Here is a 21,045-nt window from a genome sequence, read left to right as displayed (position 1 = left end):
TATGACGCGGACCGGGTAACACAAAGCTACTGCTGTCAGTGCAGAAGTTGCTATTGAGAAAATGTGTATAGGGTTCATGGTTTATTGAGGTTATGGTTATGAGGGACGCCGTAGGGAAGGGCTCCGGAAATTTCGACCACCTGGGGTTCTTTAACGGGCACTGACATCGTACAGTACACGGGCCTCTAGAATTTCGCCTCCATCGAAATTCCTGGGCGCGGCAGGTCGACCGCCGCGGCCAGGATAGAACCCGTGTCTTTCGGGCCGGCAGCCGAGCGCCATAACGACTGAGCCAGCTTGGCGGCTCAGTCGTTCAGTTGACTTGGCAGCTTTGTCCTCTCCGATCAAAGACTTTGCACAAAAGTTTGAAAAACAGAAGTCCTTACGTTACAACACGAAATAGTTTTGAGAGGCAAGTGGCAGTATTTGAGCAGCAGAACATCCTAGTTCCTCTAACTGCTGTGATGGTATCAGCACCGCCGAAGTCTAGGAAGCGTTTGTAGGAAAAAGGAGAAATATACAGCTCTGGAATAATTTATGTTTTGCTCGGTACTGGTCGATTCCTAGCGTGGAGCCAAAACGACTTCAATGCATGACGGACGCATTTACTTTGCTCTCTAAAAACTAAATTGTTTTCCATGCGCAGACGCGAAATAATGCAAAAGGGAACACTATGCTTTATAAACTGTTTAAGAAGTGGCCACTTGAATTTGGAGGATGAAGACTTTCCGCAGCTAACTTCGTATGCAGTTGTCAAGGCGCCCATCAGCTCAAAAAGAAGTAAATGAGCAATTAAAGAAACGGTAGGTGTATTTGACAGTATGCCGTGAGTCATCCAAACAAACACGCCACGCATTCGGAGTGAAGCATTCAAGTAATATATCGTGCGAAAAAAAAATAAAAACTACATGCAAATAAGGAAAAGTGCTACGAGAAAGTAGTAGGAAAGTAAATACTAAGACCTCGACCAAAATGCATCTTGCCCTCAACTGATTATTTTTGCTTTTTGTTTCCTTTCACAGCATGATATTAACTTCTTTTCTTACACTGACAGCTAACAACATTCTGCTTTCAAATATCCAGCTGAAGTTTTATTTTTCCAAGAGCTGGGTCTTTCTCTTCTCTTTGCCTTGTTTCCTCTTATCGCAGAGTATAGCTATAACCTCTCATTTTCCCCATCGCTTTCGTACAGAAGTCTACTATTGGGCCGCAAGAACGGATTGTTCATGTCTCTTATAATTGCCGTTGTCCCGTAGACACTTTCGTAAACAGTACTTATGCCTTTGTTAAGTTTCAGAAAAACATAACAAATTATGCGTTATTACCACTGATTTAAACAGTTCAGTAAATATAATATCGTAAAGATATCGCTGAATAAAAGAATTCGTTATTGGGAAAATGTGGAGAACACGACGTTCTTGAGATAAATGCGCACAAATTCCATCGTTTCTTTTCGGTGGTTAGCTGAAAAGTTTGCTCTTACGGACTGTCTTTTCTTCTCTAACTGGCATCAAGGGCGATCGTGTACTCATACTGAGAGTTGTTCTTGTGGTGATAATCAAATAATATCTTCATGTTCTCTATTTCCATAGAGCAGGCTGAAGGACGGAAACCGGACAAAAGCCAAATGATTTATAGGCACGCATTAATGGTACGTAGAATTCTACTCTTTTGGGCCTACTTAGAATTCTAATTAGAGCAGTACTTTTTCAACTTTGGTCAACGTCCGCGCTGTTCCCCCGCTGTTCAAGCAGAGCTGAGCCACTGACAATTTTATATACGAGGGGGTACCCAAAAGAAACCGGACTTATTTTTGTTTGAACTTATTTGTTCACATTTTAAGCATAGACCTTCAACCTCCTTCAAAATATTCCCCACTTGAAATGGTACGCTTGTCGAATCTTTCATTCCATTTTTCAAAACATTGTTTAAATTCATCTTTTGTGATACTTGACAGCGCCTCCGTCGTTTTTTTCTTCACCTCAGCAACATCAGCGAAACGCTTTCCATTCGCCTATTTTTTCATTCTAGGCAACAAATAAAGTAGCACGGGGCAAGGTCGGGAGAGTATAAGGGTTGAGGAATAGGGGTCATGCCATTTTTGGTCCAAAATTGTCGTAGAGACAGGGCAGTGTGAGCAGGGGCATTGCCATGATGGAAAAACCAGTTACCCGACCGCCACAAATCTGGCCGCTTCCAGGGCACACTGTTGCCCAATGTTTTCGAAACATCCAAGTAGAAAGACTGGCTAACTGTCTGACCCGGCGGAACAAATTCTCAATGGACGACTCCTCTCACATCGAAAAAAGAAATCAGCATTGTTTTGAGGTTTGGTTTCACCTGACGAGCTTTCTTGGGGCGAGGTGAATTTGAAGTTTTCCATTGGCATGATTGTTGGTTTGATTCAGGATTCGATTCAGCAACACTTGAGTTGCCCCCATAGCATCGTCCTTGTACGTCTTTCATAATATTTCAAGAGTTTCCATTCAACTTTTTCCGAGCAAAAATCAGAATTCACCGGCGCAAGCTGGTCACGAAAATCAGCCATTCCAAAAACGACATTCACACAAAACAGTCGTCACTCTAAAACTCTCCCTAAACTAGTCTGACCTCCTTCAACGACGGCTCTCGGCTTACTGACTCTGGAATGTTCGTTCTATGCGCTCCTAGTGGCAAAACGCGGTACCACAGAAGCTTTGCCGACCAAAAAATTTAGTCCGGTTTCTTTTGGGTACCCCCTCGTACATCCCAAACCACTCAGATGGCGATGCGCAATCACTCCTGCGCATCAGAGAGTGGGCGAGAGAGAGAGAGGGAGGGAGGGAGGGAGGGAGTCTGTCGGTGAGGCGATGTAGAGCACGCGGCGGCGGCGGCGGCGGCGGCGGCCCCGGCGCGCCAGCTGTGCGCCGTGTGACGTCACCCTCTCCTTGCGCATGCACAGCTTGGCCTTTCCAGAGCTCCGCGAAATGGCTCGGCGACTAGCGTAGTGTTGCTTTCGCAACAATAAATTGGTTTTTGAGTGAAGGAAATGGCGCAGTGTCTGTCTCACATATCTCAGTGGACACCTGAACCGCGCCGCAATGCAAGGGAGGAAGGTGGGAGTGAAAGAAGAAAGGGAAAAATAGGTGCCGTAGTGGAGGTCTCCGGAATAATTTCGACCACCTGGGGATTTTTAACGTGGACTTACATCGCACAGCACACGGGCGTCTCTTGCGTTCTGTCTCCATAGAAACGCGGCCGCTGCGGTCGGGTTCGAATCCTGGTACTCATCCGGCTCGGTAGACGAGCGCCTTAACTACTGAGCCACCGCGGTTGGGACCATAACGCCTGTGTCATCTAAAACTTTCTAGACTGGTCATTAGAGATCGTTCTCAAATCAGTGCTCACATGGATATAATTTAGGAAATCACTCGATGCCTCCAAACCAGTGATATTTGTGAGCAACGTTTTATATACCAGGAGTACACAATGTAGTGCGCGGAGAGGGTGTCAGATTTTAAATCGGGCTCCGCCTTCCACAATTGCTGCTTTTCTTTATGAATTTTAGAAAATTAGGATAATCGGTGGGCTGGCAACTGTAGATAATACAAGGTTTGTGAGCTGAGCTAAATTATCGAATGAATTTATTCTGGGCTAGTTGATGTGATTTGATTTCTGGGGCTAACTTGAACATTGCGGCATAGGCAAATTGGGAACACTGGAACGGAAAGAAGACAGCAGTGTGTTAACGCCCGCGTATTCAAGCTGCGCAGAAATTATACTGAGTTGCTTATTTCTTCAGAAGCGCCCAAATATTTATCCTGAGATAAGCAACGGAAGCTGAAGCCATAGGCGCAGCACATAAGGTTTAAGCACCAGTATCCTAGTCTCGAAGCCACTGTCGGTAACAGAAGCATTCTCGGTTTCGGCTTAGAAACACGCACTTCGTCAATGCTAGCTCTATTCCAGGTCTTTCGTCCTTCCGTTCAGTAAAATCCGTATTGTACTGCGACCAAAGAAAAGTATATCTTGCCCGTAGTGTGCAAGTCAGATCGGAGAGGCCACCACCCACCCAACTGAGCATACAGTAATGACATTGGCCTTAGCATCCTTGTCTTGTGAGTGCCTTGTCAACGGTCCGTTTAATCAGACAGCGCCACCTTACAAAAATCTGAATATGTGAGGTAGAACCACACTCGATGAGTGCTTTGTGCTTTATCCAAAGTTTTAATTAAGCGGTGTCCAATTCAACACGTCGAATAAACTGAACTAATCATCGGTATTTTGCCAACGTTATTATCAATTTTCCCCAAAATCACTTGATATAATGAGAATAAAAATAGAAAAAATAGGTTCCCTTGAAAAGCAGCTCGATCGTTCAGAGTACGAACGTTAAGCTATATTGTTCATAAAGAAACGAAACCTACAGAGTGCCACATCTACCGCTGAAAAAAATTACGCTGAATGGTGCAGAGTCCTGCACTAAGGGATTTATATTTCTTTTCCAGACTGTGCGCGTTAAGAAATGCTAAACGAATGAAGCCTATAACAAGAATGTTTCTTTGTGACAGCAACGCAGCATTTAAGGCAGCAAATATGTGGACGTAATCATCGCCTGCCTTGTCGCCGTCGTAGATTTGGTGACTTCTCTTGTACCAGTTTCCATAGTTTATACCACAATCCTGAAGTACTACCATGGCTTCTTCTGGGAGGGGGGGGGGGAGAAGGACCGAGGCGGGGCAATCCGTTTTCAAATTCTTCAGGTCACTGTAGTGGTGGAGGCCCGTTTCTTGTGTCTGAGTTGATATTTTGACTATGACATAACTAAAAAAGCATGATAGATGCTGTTGATAGGCTCGTAAAGAAACTTGACTCTGTTTGGGTATAGCTTTACAATAACTATCTTGGCAGCTGTTGAGACATACACGATGTATATTATCTAGCTGCGTGGGAGCGCAGGTTTATGAGTCTTGCTAATGAGCCTATATTTCATGTAACAAACCGCCGCGGTGGCTCAGTGGTTATGTTCAACTGATAACCCGAAAGGCACGGGTTCGATCCAAGCAGCGGTGGCCGCTTTTCGATGACGGCAAAATGTTAGAAGCCCGTGTACTTTTCGATGTCAGTGCACGTTAAAGAACCCTTATTTCGCTTATTTCCAAAGGAGGGAAACAAGCTGGTGAGGATCAGGTAACATCAGATTTGTTGAAGGACGGAGGAGAGATTGTGCTAGAAAAACTAGCCACCCTGTATACGCAATGCCTAGTGACCTCGAGCGTACCAGGACCTTGGAAGAACGCTAACATTATCTTAATTGATAAGAAAGGAGACGTCAAGGACTTGAAGAATTACAGACTGATCAGCTTCCTGTACGTTGCCTAGAAGGCATTCACTAAGGTAATCGCTAGTACAGTCAAGACAACCTAAGACTTCAATCAACTAAATGATCAGGCAGGCTTTCGTAAAAGATACACGACAATAGACCATATTCACGCTATCAGTCAGGTGATAGAAAAATGTGCAGAATATATGCAACCCTTATACATAGCCTTCATTGATTATGAGAACCCATTTGACTCAGTGGAAACCTCAGCTGCCATGCAGGCAATGCGGAATCAGTGTGTAGAACAGTGTTATGTGAGGATATTGGAAGATATTTATAACGATTTCACAGCTAGCGTATATCTTCATAAAGTCAGCGATAAATATCCAATAAGGAAAGCTGTCAAGCAGGGAGTCACGATCTTGCCAATGCTATTCACCGCCTGTTTACAGGAGGTATCCTTGGGCCTGAAATGGGAACAGTTGGCGATAAGAGTTAATGGAGAATACCTAAGTAATCTGCGTTTCGCTGATGACACTGCCTTGCTAAGTCACCCAGAACATGAACAGGAAAGCATGGTCAATTATTTGGACACGCACAGCTGAACGGTGGGGCTAAAAATTAACATACAGAAAATGAAAGTAAGGAACAGCAGTTCGCAATTGGTAGCGAGGGGCTGGAAGTAGTAAGAGATTATGTAGTAAGTAGTAAGAGAATACTTAGGGCAGGTAGTGTCCGCTGATCTGGATCATGAGAAGGAAATAACTAGAAGAATAAGAATGGGGTGGAGCGCATATAGCTGGTTCTCTCAGATCACGAATGGCAGTTTGCCAATATCCCTCAAGAGAGAAGTATACAACAGTTGTATCTTACCGGTACTCACGTATGGGGCAGAAATGTGGAGGCTAACAAATAAGGTTCAGCTTAAGTTAACGCCGACGCAGCGAGCTATGGAAAGAAAAATGGTAGGTGTAACGTTAAGAAATCGGAAGCGGGCGGAGTGGGTGAGGTAATAAATGCCGATGAACGACGTTCTAGTCGAAATCAGGAGGAAGAAATGGGCTTGGGCAGGGCATGTAATGCGAAGACAGGGTAACCGCTGGTCCTCAAGGGTATGGGAGAGGATTCCAAGTGAAGGCAAACGTAACATGGGGCGACAGAAAGTTAAGTGAGCGGATCAAATTGAGAAGTTTGTGGGGATACGGTGGCCGCAACCGACAAAGGACAGGGTTTGATTGGAGAGACATGGGAGAGGCCTTTGCCATGCAGTGGGCGTAGTCAGGCTGATGGTGATGATTTCGCTTATTTCATGTATCAAGGAGTAAAACGCTTTTGACAGTTGTGCCTGGTATCTGTTCTATACAAAAAAGGCTCTGAATTCTTTCCGCCTTCTGGTTTGCGCCTAGTTTTCAGCAGTTAATTTTGACTAAGTTCAATGTATTGCGAAGAATAACGGATGGCTCCAGCTCGTCAGCTATGTTTTGCGATGCCACCTGTCAGTGCATGGTATCTTGTTTTAAAAAATATCGCAGCCAAAATCGATGGTGATCACGTCAAAAAACCATCATACACTAGAGACATATCCTGGAGGTAGATTTCGGCACCCTGAAATGTGTAGGTTTCATGATGCCGGAGGCATTGTGTCCGCGAATCTTTAATGCTGCGATTTCACTCAGGGGTCTGGATGCGGTCTGCCTACGACACTTTTTCAAGCATTTCACCTCAGAGGAGGTGAGCAGCAGCCCGTGGAGAATTTTGTACCCATTAGAAAAGCGATGGGTACCCTGCAGCTCTGGCGATTAAAAATCAGTACCTCCCAAATGTCGGGCGGGCGCTCAGAGAGCTAGGCCACCAGTTTTGATTAGAAATGAAGCTTATTTGGATCTTTTTGCAAGAAAAAAACTTTTTATTTCATTGTAAAAATTTGTTCTCATGTGTTGTTTAGACCCTGCATAAGGAAGATGATCTTCATCTACTGTGGTACTCTTACGAATTGAGAAACCGCTTGACGAAGTGCATGGTTTCGCACTTCATAAACAAAACGACAAATGGAGCTCTGCGCTCATTAGATACGAACGTCAAGGAGACCGAAAACTCGTGAGTACCAGTTGAGTTTTTTTTTATTAGTTGTTTCAGATTGGACGTTATCTCAGGGCACTTAAATGTTCTCTCGATAGCTATTCAGAACTTGTCCTTGCTAGTGTCTTGGGTACAACGTTCAAGGAATAGATTATTATGACACAGTAGTAGTTGGGAAGACTGGAGTGATGTTATAGGGGCGCGGACTACAGGGATAAAAAACGAAATAAAAAGAGAAAGTGCCGGGCCGATAAATCCCTTTGCGACGCAAAGCGGCATCGTACTTCAATGGACACACCGAATCTAGAAAAATGTTATGAAAATAAGAAGCGCGCGTGCTACTGCTAAATAGAGTTTCGGATAATTTATATAGAGTGTGTTGGTATGTTAGAAATTATATGCTTTACACGTTTCATAGATATTAAGAAGGTAGTAATATTGGATAGATTCCTTGTCCTTTATTTTCAATTTTCGTGCACTTATTTTGTGACGAGCTGCGGGATTTTCGCACCTTATCCGGACCCTCTGTGACTCCTTCTAAAAGAGTGGCGGGAATTCAGACGCCTACGTTCAACTTCAGTTTATTCAGGGCCACGTCTGGATGTTCAGCAAGGCGAAAAAAGCCAACAAATTCGATGCTTTGGAGGGAACCGCGTTTCTGTTATAGACAAGAGTGGTGACAGCGCTGAATCTTTGCTTACTAAACGGAAGTACAGCATTTCAAAGGACTACTTAAAAACTGAAATTCAGAAGATGCGCAACACCGTGAGGTTCGGCGTACAGTAACTATACAGACTATGCAGACATTCATCATTGACAACCTTGTTTTCCAGCGCAGAGATTTTCGTTTGCATAAATAGTTATTTGCAAGAGTAGAAAATACAAGAACTACAATCAGAAAAAAAAAACGCATCATGAGGAGTAAGCAAATACCCTTGAATTGCACCGAAGATAATTGCGGGTAAAAAAGAGGACAGTTTTATGCAAAGCATTGCAGTTTTAATTTCTTGGCTTTAAAAAAGTTGAGCCCCGTATTTTAGGGCTGTTATGATCAGAGCGCTAAATTCTCGGGCACTCGCGATTGGTTCTTTTAGCCATGATTTAACTTAGCAGGATGTGGGGCAGTACTTTTCCTTGTAAAGGTTTGATTCACAATGCTTTATATTATTCTCCTGTGTGCCTTATCATTTTTTCTCTACTGCTGTATTTTATGCCTTACATTAGTTTTGTTCTCATATTTTTAAGATAGGCTGATAAATGTGTAGCGGGCTAGTCATGAAAATTTATGAGTCAAAATTTGTAGCCCCCGAGCGCTGGAAATTTTGACTGAAAAGAATATAGTATTTTTTAGTTCTGTTGAAGTGACTTCCTTATGAGGTAGACAAGTGATCTGGCTTTCAAGTGCCTCGAAATAGAAGGAGTCAGACATATTTCGTAACGAAACTCCTCTTGCAAGAAATTCTAAATAACAGTAAATAAAGTGAAGCACTATGAATGTGCCTTTTCACGGCGACGAACCTAACAGCGCTTATACGTGCACTTGCCTGTTTTATTATCGGAGCACCCATCTCAATCAGGATATCTCTTTTCCTGGAGTAGTATTTGACTACAAGAATGGAAAGGCAGTTCTGACCGTGGCTGATCAGAGACTCACTGTGACTTGGAAGTGGAGAGGGATTCCCTTGCAATTTTTATGCACTTTTGAAAGTGCCTTCGTATGCTATCAAATGATATACTGGCAAATAGCCTTCGAATACGGCAAAAACTCCGATTCTATCATAACGTGTGGCTGAACGAACACACAGAATTAAAAGAGTTTACTACCTTTTTACGCTAAACCGTTTGAAGTCCTGTCTCCAAGAACAGATCAGAGGCGCGCGCCCGTGTGTTTGCTAGAGACATTCAGCGCATGCGCCCGGAACGAGACGCGAGAAGACGAGAGCTTGGCGCTTGCTTCTGTATGTGCCAGCTGTTAGCGCTCGAACTGTTGTCTCTCGCACATACCGGGAGTGTCACACTGGTTTGCAATAATTGGAATATTTCGATTTTCCTCCGACTCTTTTGTTCTCCTTAATTTGAGATGCATGTCGCTTTTTAACGCCTCTTGCGGCTTGGTACTGTACGCACAAGCATGCGGCACGTTTTCTGCCTGGTCTCCAAGATTTCACCGATTTAATGACAGCATTTTCAGCTACACGTGTAGGATCTGAAGAGCCGAACTCTCAAATGGTGCCTCTATACGGGCGATAAAAAGTTTGAGAGCACTGCAGTCTGCTGCATTGGAAAAAAATAAAAAGCATTTGTGTTTTAAGATTAGCAACTTTTTTTGCAAGTAATTTATGTTACGTGATACTTGTCATGTGACCATTGGATGACGTCAGCAACTTATTTTTGTAAGTCATTGTTGTCTAACATGAGTACACATCCCCGACACACTCCACCTTCATACAGAGCGCGTTCACTTTGTGCCCCTCTAACACGCTTGAACCAATGGCCCTTTGTTGCGTATGTGTTGCACGTCCGCCTGGCGTGCAGACGGCCTAGGTTCGCGCCGCAATGCCGGCGAATTTCGTTTTTGGATGCTGATTTTGGTCTGGGCACCCTTTGCCGACAGGTCCTGTACAAGCCACTCATGAGACAAGAAGCGTTTTCGCATCAAAAGTAGCCAGGCCTTTCCGTGTTCAAGCCGGAGCAACCAATTAAGCTGAGTGCATTTATTGAGGCGCTGAGCATCTATGAAGATTACTGCTCATCAAGAACCGTTCCCACGACTCCTAAAGTAGGCACATGCAGACGACACTGTGCCGCGACACAATACGCCTTAAGGTGTTGTAATATTACAGGGGCTGATATACCTACCGGCCACAATTGCACCCCGGAAAAAGCTCAGCATTGACGAAGATAGTGAGAAAAAATTCATTAACTCATATTTGGTCCACTCAGCGCACCAAATTAAGAAGAAAATGTAATAAAGAAAAATTACTGTGTGACGCTTTAATTTTTGAAACGAACAAGCCCATTTTATTTCTTTCAGAGCGATTTATTTTTTGGTTAGCTTTTAATACTCAGTCGCACCTTTTGATATCCATGTGAGTATGAGGAATTCGGAGAGTGATGCTATGTAATATCTTTTTTTTTTTCAGAGAGGGACACGGCCCACACCAGCAATCGTGCGTATAATACACAAATATACTGCTCTGTAACTGTGGTTCATACAAGCGACAAAATTAGTTTTTTTTTATGTTTCGGTAACAAGTGGAATTATGGGACCAACCCAAAGTTCCGCTTCAAGAAAATTGTACATTTTGCCAAACCATCCGATGAAACAGAGTGAACTGCCTTCAGTCAAAGCAGATACACACGTGAATGACTTATGAAGACGGTCTTCCGCTACTGTAAAATTTCTCGCGACACCCCCAATAATTAGTCAACTGGAGGGCTCCTCTAAAGTCTTGCCGGTTTGCATGTCTATATGGCGTAATCGAAGCGTATTTTCTCAATCTGATCTCTAAGCTGTAATGAATACTCCTTTGGTCATCGAAAGCTGCATATGTAAGGGGGAGAAGGCAATAATAGAATAAGTTGTGTAAAGTTTCCGTGGGTTAGGTAAAATCCTTTTTACGTTACATTCACTTTACAGCATGTAGTGACATTTCTTTCCATAGTTCTCATATAGTATCGCTTGTATTCTTTTTTTTAACCTTACAGAAAAGCCAATGTAACAGTCACGTTGCAGGAGCAAAGTCCCTATCCTTTACTGGATATCCAACCTTATCAAGGTAAGTGCGTATTTAACAATAAGTTCTAGAGGCCGCATTTAAGAGGTGTGCGCTGTGTTTGCTATAAATACCGAAAGATTGAAATTCTCAGGCTGTGTAAAAAGTAAATACGCACGGCGCATCCCTGCATTATTTACATTTGAGAGCAGGTAGCGTTCTCTCCCTTCTGACTTCGTTCAACCTGATACGACCCTAACAAGAAAGTTTTTTTTTTTATTCAAGCTATGAACTGCCATTACACTTCGCATGCAAAATACTGCTATGAGTTCTGAACGAGAACGCATACCTGCTTACGCACGGATTAGGCTTCAAATATGGCTACTTTAGTTTTTACAACTTCAACCAAACAATGGTAGAAGAAAGTGCACAAAAACCAGCTTTCAGTGGAGGGTAGAAAAAAAAACCGAACCATTTCAGACTGACCCCGAGTTGGTCGCGTTTTTGTCTCTCCGCAACAAAGATTTCTAGGCGAAATTAGCACCTTTAAGCGGCAATAGACATCGGATGTGCTCTCGAAAGTTGGCGTGAGGACAGTAGCGTTAAAACCTATGGCTACGAAATTGGCTAACAGTATTCTATATAGGTGCAACTGCATTAAAGCTGAAAAGTAGGCTGAAATTTTATCTAGTAAGATTTATTTGTAGTTTCTTTGACTGCTGTATATGTCTCAAAATTACTGAATGCAGTTTTGAAAGTTTTCGTGAGACTTGAAGCTCATTTTCTTCCCAACTCGCCAAAATTATGCGCCTCGAACAAAAAGCAGTTGAATTATGTTTTTAGAGCGCAGATCAGTGGCGCCCGTTTCTGCGTTTCGCGGCGTCGCCGTCGCCGTTGTCCGTTGTTAGAAAGCAGTGGACACATTAGCCGCGCTTTAAGCTGCGAAAGCAATGGAGCGGGAGATTGGAAAGGAAAGGGAAGGCGCATAACTGCCGTCTTGCAACAGTGGACACCTCAGCTTAAACGTGGCGGTAGTGACAGATGTGTGGTGCATACGTTGGCATTGACAACTTTGTGCCAGAAACGCGGCGATGAAACCGTAGGCCGTCAGCGTCCACTGTGTTCTTTTGCATCGGCGTTGACGTTGTACACTCCGATCATTTTAAGGCAAGGAAGTGCGCATAACTGGCTCCCTGGGTGAGTGGACGCCTGAATCGCGCTTACAGGCATACGTGAGGAGATGGCAGAGGTGCGTGAGCGCTAACATCGGTGAGCGAACTCTCGCGATCAACCATTAACTGCCACCTGCCAGGGTGGCACACTGGGTCGGGACTTTAATGTCGTTATAAAGAAAAACGGCAATTATCTTACCACTTATGCGTGTGAACATCCCGTTCCTCTCGCTCGTAACGCCTGCCGCGGCTGTGACAACCTCGCGAAATACTAGCACAGAACTCGGCTTTGAGAACCATGCATTGGTGCAGCAAATCGAGCATATATCCACCTATTTCTCCGACTTCAAACCTTCCTTCACGGCAATAAAGAACTATCAGTGGAGTGCTTCTTGAGGAAGCAATATGTGTGAAAAATAACAAGTTGTCTGTAATTGTACATGTCTTGCTCAAATTCTTTGCCTCAATGTATTGAAAAGCTGAAACAGCTGATCAGGTGCGGTCAAATTCCGCATTAGGAGGTATCGTAACCATCGGCAATTTTTTTGTTTCCCATTGAATAAAATAGCCACAAAATTAATCATTATTCCCACTAACGAAAATGCGAACGCGAATATATAATTTACCGTGATAGCTGTCTGGTAAAAGACATTGTTTAAAAAGTTTGGAATGTTTTGTTTACTTATGCCCTATAGTTGCTGAGAGAAAAGTACACAATGCTCCAAAAATGCGATTTTCAAAAAAATGCAAACAAAACTCCTTAAAAACATGGTTTTCCGCTCGATGTGAACAGGAGCAAAGATTAAAACATTTTTAAATGCGGCAATGTTGATGTAAACTCTACTTGGAGATTCGTGACAAAATATTCTCTAGTAAAATTCAAAAATGTTTAACGACCAAACAAATTGCATTCTCTGTGAACTCCAATTTTTTAGTCGATGTGACAGTATTTTGGTGTAGCGAATACGCATGCACAATGTATTTTCTGAAAGTTGAACATACCTCTGACAGCAAGACTATTGTTTTTAGATTTTAGATACTTTTAGAAAGCATGGAAAGGGACTGACATTCACTTATGAGGCACCGGATAACGACGAACTTCATTTTTTAGATATTCGGGTGAAGTTGGGTAGAGATCATACTTGTTGGATCTACGCCTCTCGTGTTCAGAAGCAACTCTTGCCTTAAGACTCTACTCATTCGAAGGCGATAAAAAGAGTCATAGTTAGCTTGTGTGTGGATTTGGCAATTGAGAAATCGTGCGTCCATTAAATGGAATCTAGCTTTGAGAACCAATTGGCTAGAAATTTGGCAGCTGGCTACCCCTTGTCGGTTGTGGCTTCTGTTGCAGAAGCTTGCCTGAAAAAAGTGAAGGCATGCACAGCGAACCCCAAGACGAAGGAGAGGAACAGGAACCCGCGACTGGAAGTTGCCCGCTACCTACACAAACTGTCGCATAACGTGAAGAAGGTTGCGAACAGGTATGGGGTGGCGCTCGTTTTTTCGGCTCCGAGCTTTCAAAGCTGTGCCCTCGTATTACCGGAAGCGGAAGAAGAAGAAGCCGGTGTGGTAAAAAGCACCCCACGCCCTATGTGCAGTGCGCTTCTGGGGTGGTATACGAGCTGCCACATTCATGTGGAAAAGTGTACATCGGTCGAACGGGGCGATGTATCAACGACCAGCTAGGGGAGCACCAAAGGAATTTAAAGAATAAAGAAAATGTGCACTTGGTTAAGCACTGCCAGGCATGCACGCCTTGCTTGCCACGTTTCTACAGTGTTAGAATTCTAGGCAGCAGCAAGTTGCAAACGGCACGTGGACTCCTGGAGGCCTGTCACATAAAGAAAAGAGCAGATTGCTTTATTAGTGATGCTTCGGATTTTATGTACACTTCGGAGTTCAACCTTTTTGCGGCAATATGATACGATGTTTTCTGGTGTTCCTTGGCACATGGTTGTTGCGGTTTTTCCCTCTCTGTAGTGTGCAGACGCGTGAGCCTTTTTTATGCTCGAAATCTTTTCGCAATAAACCAGTTGTGAGTGCAGCGTTCGTCCGTGTTTTGCGTGTTCCTTCTCTGTGTGTTTGTGCTTCTTCGGGGCCGGTATGAATCAAGAGGAGAACTATGTTATGGAGTGGTTTATGGGTTATGTAATTTTCATTGCATAAAAAAAGAAAAATATCAGCGCCTTGAATTCTGCGTTTTCTTTCTTTTCAATAGGTCAAGTTGAAAGCTCCTGGACTGAACAGAAGGATGTGTTATTTGCAACGAAAAACTGCATTGTTCTGGAAGCCCTTAATATGCTCAGGAGTAAGTACGATCGCAGTGACAAGATAAGAGCATATAATTGAAGATGCCAAATTGTTTAGATTAGTTTATCAAACAAGCACCATTCTCCACACTCGGCTGCAGAAACATTGCCTCGAAACGCACAGTGAAAGTGAGTTTGCGTCGAAGCTTAAGCCTGTAATGCCTAGATATCTGCACAAAGAATTAAAGTTATGAACCTCAGGATTTTATCGCGAATGGAATGTTCACTGCTTAAATACGAAAATAGAGGATTTACTTCCAACGAAAAATATATTACTAAATATAAATGCACATAAATTTCATGGCTTCTATATGGCTAAGAACGAGAACCTCTACGTAAATGCGTAAACGCATAGATAGGGCAATAAAGAAAAAAATCCTGAACTGGCGTTTACTTTACAACGCAGCAGAGACTCCTTTATCTGACATCAGGACCAGAAATATTAGTTTTTCATCACGCCTCCTTCGTTTTTGGCTTCTGGCAGTTAGATTGGTGGTGAAATATGGTATTTTGTCTCTCATGTTATCAGTTGATCAGGTTTGACTTCCAGATAAGAAAATTATCCACGTTATTTTCTTGCTTATCGCAGGGGATACGCCTGGTATTCCAAGGATAACGCCTGAATCAAATTAATGCGTGCGGCAAAATGAATAATTTCGCAACAACGATGTGAACAAGGAACAATAATTAAGAATTCTAGTCATCGAAAGTACTTTTAATTCGGTAAACATTGCTTTCAACAAATAAGCATTTACCTTCTCATGTCAAGAAAACCGATGCGTCGGCGAGACCACAGAGCAAATTCTCTTTAGTGCGTGATGCAGTTAAGGCTTTGTACTCACCTCTTATCGGATGCCTCCATTATCCGCATCTGCTAAATGAGGTCAACAAAACTTTCCTAGGTGCCTGAATTCTGCCTCCTTTCTAAGGAAGAGTGAGCTTCACGTTGACGACTTCACTTCCTTCGTGACACAGAAGAACTGCAGATGAACACTACCAGCGAAGCTTGTACAGAAGACTGTAAGCTAAGAACAAGTGGGCTAATTGTTGCATCGTACGAAGAGGGCCAGAAGGGTGTTTATTTCATGGGGATGCTGCCCGTTGCCCTTAACTGCCGTGCGAGCATGCAGAAGAGGGCGCACACACATACACTTCATCGTCACCGCAGGCGCCAAAGGTGCCACCTGGCGGGATATAACACTTCTTCCCCCGTTGCGGCAAATAAGTTTCCGCAAAAGTTTGGTTTCCTAAGCCGTCTTCTTCACGAATACTTCGGAGACTGGCTGGGTTTGAGAAGACGGGGTCCGCAATCGGTGAGAAGCAGTCGCCGTCAATTGATTCGATTACCACCTCAGGCGCAGCCGCGGCGTTGTTCCCATATTTGGCAGGCTCGGAGTGTGCCAAGTGTGGAGTATTATGAGGCGCCGACTTCAACTTTGGAGGTTTGCCGTTGTCGCATATGATGGACGGGCTCGCGATGTCCGCGGCAACCATGGCAGAAACTTCACCTTGCTCAACTGGAGCAGTGCACAAGTTGTCCGTGGAGGTGCTCCTTCCAAGGGAGGGCTGCACGCTGGCTGGGGAGACTGGGGATGGGAGCAATAGGTCCAGGTGATGAACTGTCCATGGCAGCAGTTGAAGCAGCTGCGCTGTGTTCTTCGTGGCCACGAGGACCCCCACCCTCTGGCCTGACTTTGGACGCGTTCGTCTGCATCGTCGCCGTCGCCGCAGTTTACACTGCTGTGAAGCTGCAGCCTGCTCTGAAATTCCAGAGTTCCTTGACATCTTGTCAGCGGTCGCATTGAATACAGTGAACAGGTCTGTTCCAGCAGCGAATGAACAGGAATGCGGCTCCACTTGATGAGCGTACTGCTTGCGTATGCACCGCTTTTTTAACAAGCCTTTTCTATGTACTCGTTCTTTTAGCAGCAACTGAATTTCGCGCTCCTCAATCGATGCGTAAAAGCGGCATGCTTATCAGAACAGTGGAAACAAAACAGAGGACGGTGTGGCTTGCAAAAGTCGTGTTGAGTTCCCCTTACATCGTCGTAGTACGCTGCCAGAACTTGTGCCTTGTCCGCTGATGGCGTCCGCAATTCAGACTGTTGCTGCAACGATGACTGTGCTTCTAAAGGCAAGTCCAATGATATTTGTCACGTAATGTCATCGCTGAGGATATGTTGCTGAAGAGACAAGTCCCGGACCCCCCACACCAGTGGATCACGAAGTATCACGTTGAGTAGCAGCGTTGTTGATGTTATGCTTGAGGTTGTCGTAGAGGAGAGTAGTCGAACGCGTGGAAGTCACCACCGGAGCTGACCCAGAGCTTGCATCAAAATTACACTCCTCAGTGACCTTCCTCAGCTTTTTGACGTACTGTGAATCGGTATAGGAGGGCAGTTGATTGCCTGTATAGAACTGTTGAGGTCCGAGAAGGTCCGATGTCTTGAAATCGAAGTGTTTGGGAAAGAGACAGGGTGTTTCAGCTTAAAGAAAGCTTGGATGATGCTGTATGTGTGATCACAGCATTGCCTTAGGAGCAACGCCCGCTTCTTCTCAGTCGTAGTGACGTCATTATTCTCTAAATGGAATTTCAGACTCTCAGGCCAGGATGTCTAGTCAGAGCCCTGTTCGAACTCCTCGATAAGGACCTTGGCCATGCTGCTGAAAGATGTGCACGGTTATGTACCTCGTGCTTTATCGGCCGAGAAGGGCCGGCACGTGATTTATTTGCTGAATAAGGGGCTGCGGCCCGTTGCCTTAAAATGCCATGCGCGCACACAGAACATCGCCAGATGCAGGCATCGCCACAGATGCCAAAGGCATCGCCAACAGGCATCGCCAGATGCCAAAGGTGCCACCTGGTGGTATAGAACAGGCATCGCCAGGTGCCAAAGGTGCTACCTGGTGGTATATAACACTAACCTTGCTCGCTTAGTGCCATCCGTGCATTGCACGCAGAGTAAACAAAAAAATGAAGGGACATTTGAGCTCTGCCTTAAGGGCATGGCGCCATAGCTCTTATTCGTTAATGCGCATTTACACAGAAGTCGTCATTGTCTACTCAGCATTCATAGGTCAGTGTGAGTCCTCTTGCCTCATCTATCATGCAGGCATAGCGGAATCAGGGTGAGGAAGAGTGTTATGTGAAAATATTAGAAGATATTTGTAACGCGTGCAAAGCACCCATAGTCCTCCATAAAGTCAGCAATAAAATTCCTATAAGGAACGGTGTCACGCAGGTTGACATATCTCGCCATTGCTATTCACCGCCTGTTTACAAGAGCTATTCCGAGACCTGAAATAGGAACAACTGGGGCTCAGAGTTAATGGAGAATACCTAAGTAATTCGCCATTCGCTGGTGACATTGCCTTGCTATGTCACTCAGGACATGAACTGCAAAGCATGATCAGTGGGTTAGACAGGCAGAGCAATGCGGTGGGTTTAAAAATTAACATGCAGAAAACCAAAGTAATGTATAACAGTCTAGCTAGGGAACAACAGTTCGCAATAGGTAGCGAGGTACTGGAAGTAGTAAGAGAATATGTCTACTTAGTGCAGGTAGTGTCACTGTTTCGGATCATGAGAGGGAAATAACTCGAAGTATAAGTATGGCGTGGAGCGCATATGACAGGTTATCTCAGATCGTGAATTGCAGTTCGCCAATATTCCTGAAGAGAAAAGTCTAAAACACCTGTGTCTTACCGGTACTCACCTATGTGACAGGAACGTGGAGTCTAACAAATAGGGTTTATGTTAAGTTAAGGACAACGCAGCAAGCTATGGAAAGAAAAATGTTAGGTGTTACGTTAAGAGATCAGAAGCGGGCGGCGTGGGTGAGTGAAAGAAACGCGGCTTAGTGACATCCTAGTCGAAATCGAGAGGAAGAAATGGGCTTGGGCAGGTCATGTAATGCGAAGGCAAGATAACCGCTGGTCCTCAAGGGTAGCGGAGTGGATTGCAAGAGAAGGCAAACGTAGCAGGGGGCGGCAGAAAATTAGGTGGGCGGATAAGATTAAGAAGTTTTCGGTGATACGGTGGCAGCAACTGGCAAAGGACAGGGTCAATTGGAGATATGTGGAAGAGGACTTTTTCCTGCAGTGGGAACAGTCAGGCTGATGATGGTGATCATGATGATGACACTAATAAGTTATGCGTCATTGCTCTGCGATGTCACCCGTGGGGCTTGTGCCACCCATGCTGCTCTTTCCGAGCAACATTAAGTGCCCCCTGCCATGATGCGCAGCTTGCTCCCAATACGTTGAGCAGGCTGTGATGACAACACAAGGTTACCTGATCTAGCTGGCCAAAGTACATTTTAGGCTGCTTCTCTGCGGATTTTGACTAGATTTTTGGTGACGCTTAACGACGCCGACACCGGATTTACTGTGACAAGCGTCATCAGCTCTATCGTGTTAAAGGTATGGTCAGGAGAGCACCGTGCCGGGCTAGTTGGTGATGCATTTTCTGAAGAAGTTAGCGCTAAGTTCTGCGCTAACTTTTTCAGAGAATAAAAGTAGTATCAATATATTAAATAAATGTGACTTCAAAGCGAACTAGCATTTGGTGGAGCAAAAATAGTTCGAACATCTCATCATTCATTGACTCAGACGATAACAGTACAGAGGAAAAGGACACGCCTGCGTTAGTTGCAATTACTTTTTATTTGAAAACCAGCATTCGGTGTGTCGCCTTCACACTCGACCAACGTGCGGAGCATACAATTACAAGATGATAAAGCCCCAATAGGCCAATGCATTTTTCTTAGCACAAGGAAGTATACTGTTCTAGAAGAATTCCTGCTCGGGCATGGTTTTCTAGTACGCAATTCTGCCAGCAGCCGGCCGTAACAGACGTCTGTTGATAGAAATCCATGCTAGAGAGAGGGCAGCCAGATGGTTTCTTGAAACTCACAACGTGAAGAACAGAGGGAAGAGCCTCGGGGTGCTGGCCAGTGTTTCGACAAGAGGGCATGTCTTTGTCTCTGGAAGGGGCTCATCATTATCGGGGTTTAAATAGGGCCTTCAATTCGAGTAGGAAGGTCTGGTAAGGGAGAGGAGGCATATAGTGGGATGTGTGTTAGGGTGGGGAACGTGAATCGTGTCGAGGCATGACAGGATTAACCGTGTGACTTTAAAGGCAATAGATGGCAGTTTTACCATGAAAACAGCCAAACCAAGTAACAAAATAAACTGATGGTCAATTTCCATAGTTAGGCCAAATGCGAATTAGGCGCGCTATCACTTCGCTTTTGGCGTCCGTCCAATCTTCATGGATGAGAGTTGTTCGAATAGAGACGTAATTTCGGATAGCGTTCGGATAGCGCCCAGTTCTTCGGAGAGCGACGATGCGCGTAATTTGTAGTTCTCTGTTTTACATTTATGCGTCCTTGTTAGTCCTCGTACCCCTAGTGGCGCAGTGGTGCAGTTGCGAAGCGATGCGCTACTCCCCCGGCAGGTGGCTGTATCAAACAAGGCAGCCAGTGGTGCTAGTGGGATGTAGGTTTCTCTTCCCAAGCAACCTCTCGCAACGGGTCATCAAGTAACCTGCCACGGTGGGTAGCTCGCTTACAATGCGGTGGGCAAGTAATCAAGATATCACTAAGTGAAATGGCCGAGGCAGTCGGGACATCTTGTTCGCTCACAACACGACGGTGACGAAAACACCGAGAATGTCGGCTTACAGATATTGCGCTAGAATGGCATACAGGCAGCCGAGGAAGCGCTATGATAAAAGTGCGACCCCACAAGACCATGCGACGTAGGGGCAGTTTTAAATGCACACAGAATAGAACTGGTGTCTTCGCTAGGAACGCCGAAATGAATATTTCACCCTATTTCTTTGGAATCCCAAGCGAACACGAACAGATTTTCTGCCTACTCAGTGTCCCCAGGCTGGCCTATATGGAACGCAGAATGACTACCTCTATCCTTGCTTTGGGTTGCGTCATCGAAATCGGGGGCCACCATTCTTTCAATATCGATGCAGAACAGAAAACTGCGCAATGTGGTAGACTTGAAATTTAAAACCAGTGGTGGAAAAGCCCTCTACTACTTCGTCAATGTCCTCTCTGTTTCGTAACGATGATGTCAAATGGGTTTTAAAGACAGACTGGTTTTTCAGTTTTAGCCTTTTACAGCTTTACGACGGCTGGCATCATTATCAAAGACAAAGCCCGTTTAGGTTTTCCATGCCCGGCACGTAAAATTACTTGCTTAGTTACGCTGCAGATGTTGAGTAGCTTTGGAGTGCTTGCCAGCGTGTGACAAGCCATACCCCGCTTTGCTCTCGTGTTTCAAACGAACAATAATACTTTTACACGCGGTACCCCTCCCACTCTCCAACTCCCGCCACCATCACCTCCCAGCATCTGTGTTTCCTCGCACTCCCCCTCAGCTCTGAAAGTTGAGGGGGGATTTTACTCACTTTACTCATTCCCCTTTTACTCAATCCCTCTGCTTTGGGT

General features: G+C 44.7%; 1 protein-coding gene across 1 annotated transcript in view; it reads left to right on the top strand.

Annotated features, from left to right (window-relative positions):
- The window catches only part of LOC149324527 (uncharacterized), a 30,706-nt gene extending 11,825 nt beyond the window's left edge, over positions 1-18,881 (top strand). Inside the window, 3 exon segments of the mRNA XM_089565451.1 lie at positions 13,621-13,750; positions 17,363-17,475; positions 18,826-18,881. Coding sequence (XP_089421577.1) covers positions 13,621-13,750; positions 17,363-17,475; positions 18,826-18,881 — 299 coding nt within the window.
- The last annotated feature ends 2,164 nt before the right edge of the window (positions 18,882-21,045 follow it).

The sequence above is a fragment of the Amblyomma mixtum genome, unplaced genomic scaffold (assembly GCF_055824585.1).
Source record: "Amblyomma mixtum isolate Tamu unplaced genomic scaffold, ASM5582458v1 scaffold_26, whole genome shotgun sequence".
NCBI classification, from domain to species: domain Eukaryota; kingdom Metazoa; phylum Arthropoda; class Arachnida; order Ixodida; family Ixodidae; genus Amblyomma; species Amblyomma mixtum.
Note: the sequence above shows the minus strand (reverse complement) of the source record. Positions and strands in the feature narration are given on the sequence as shown.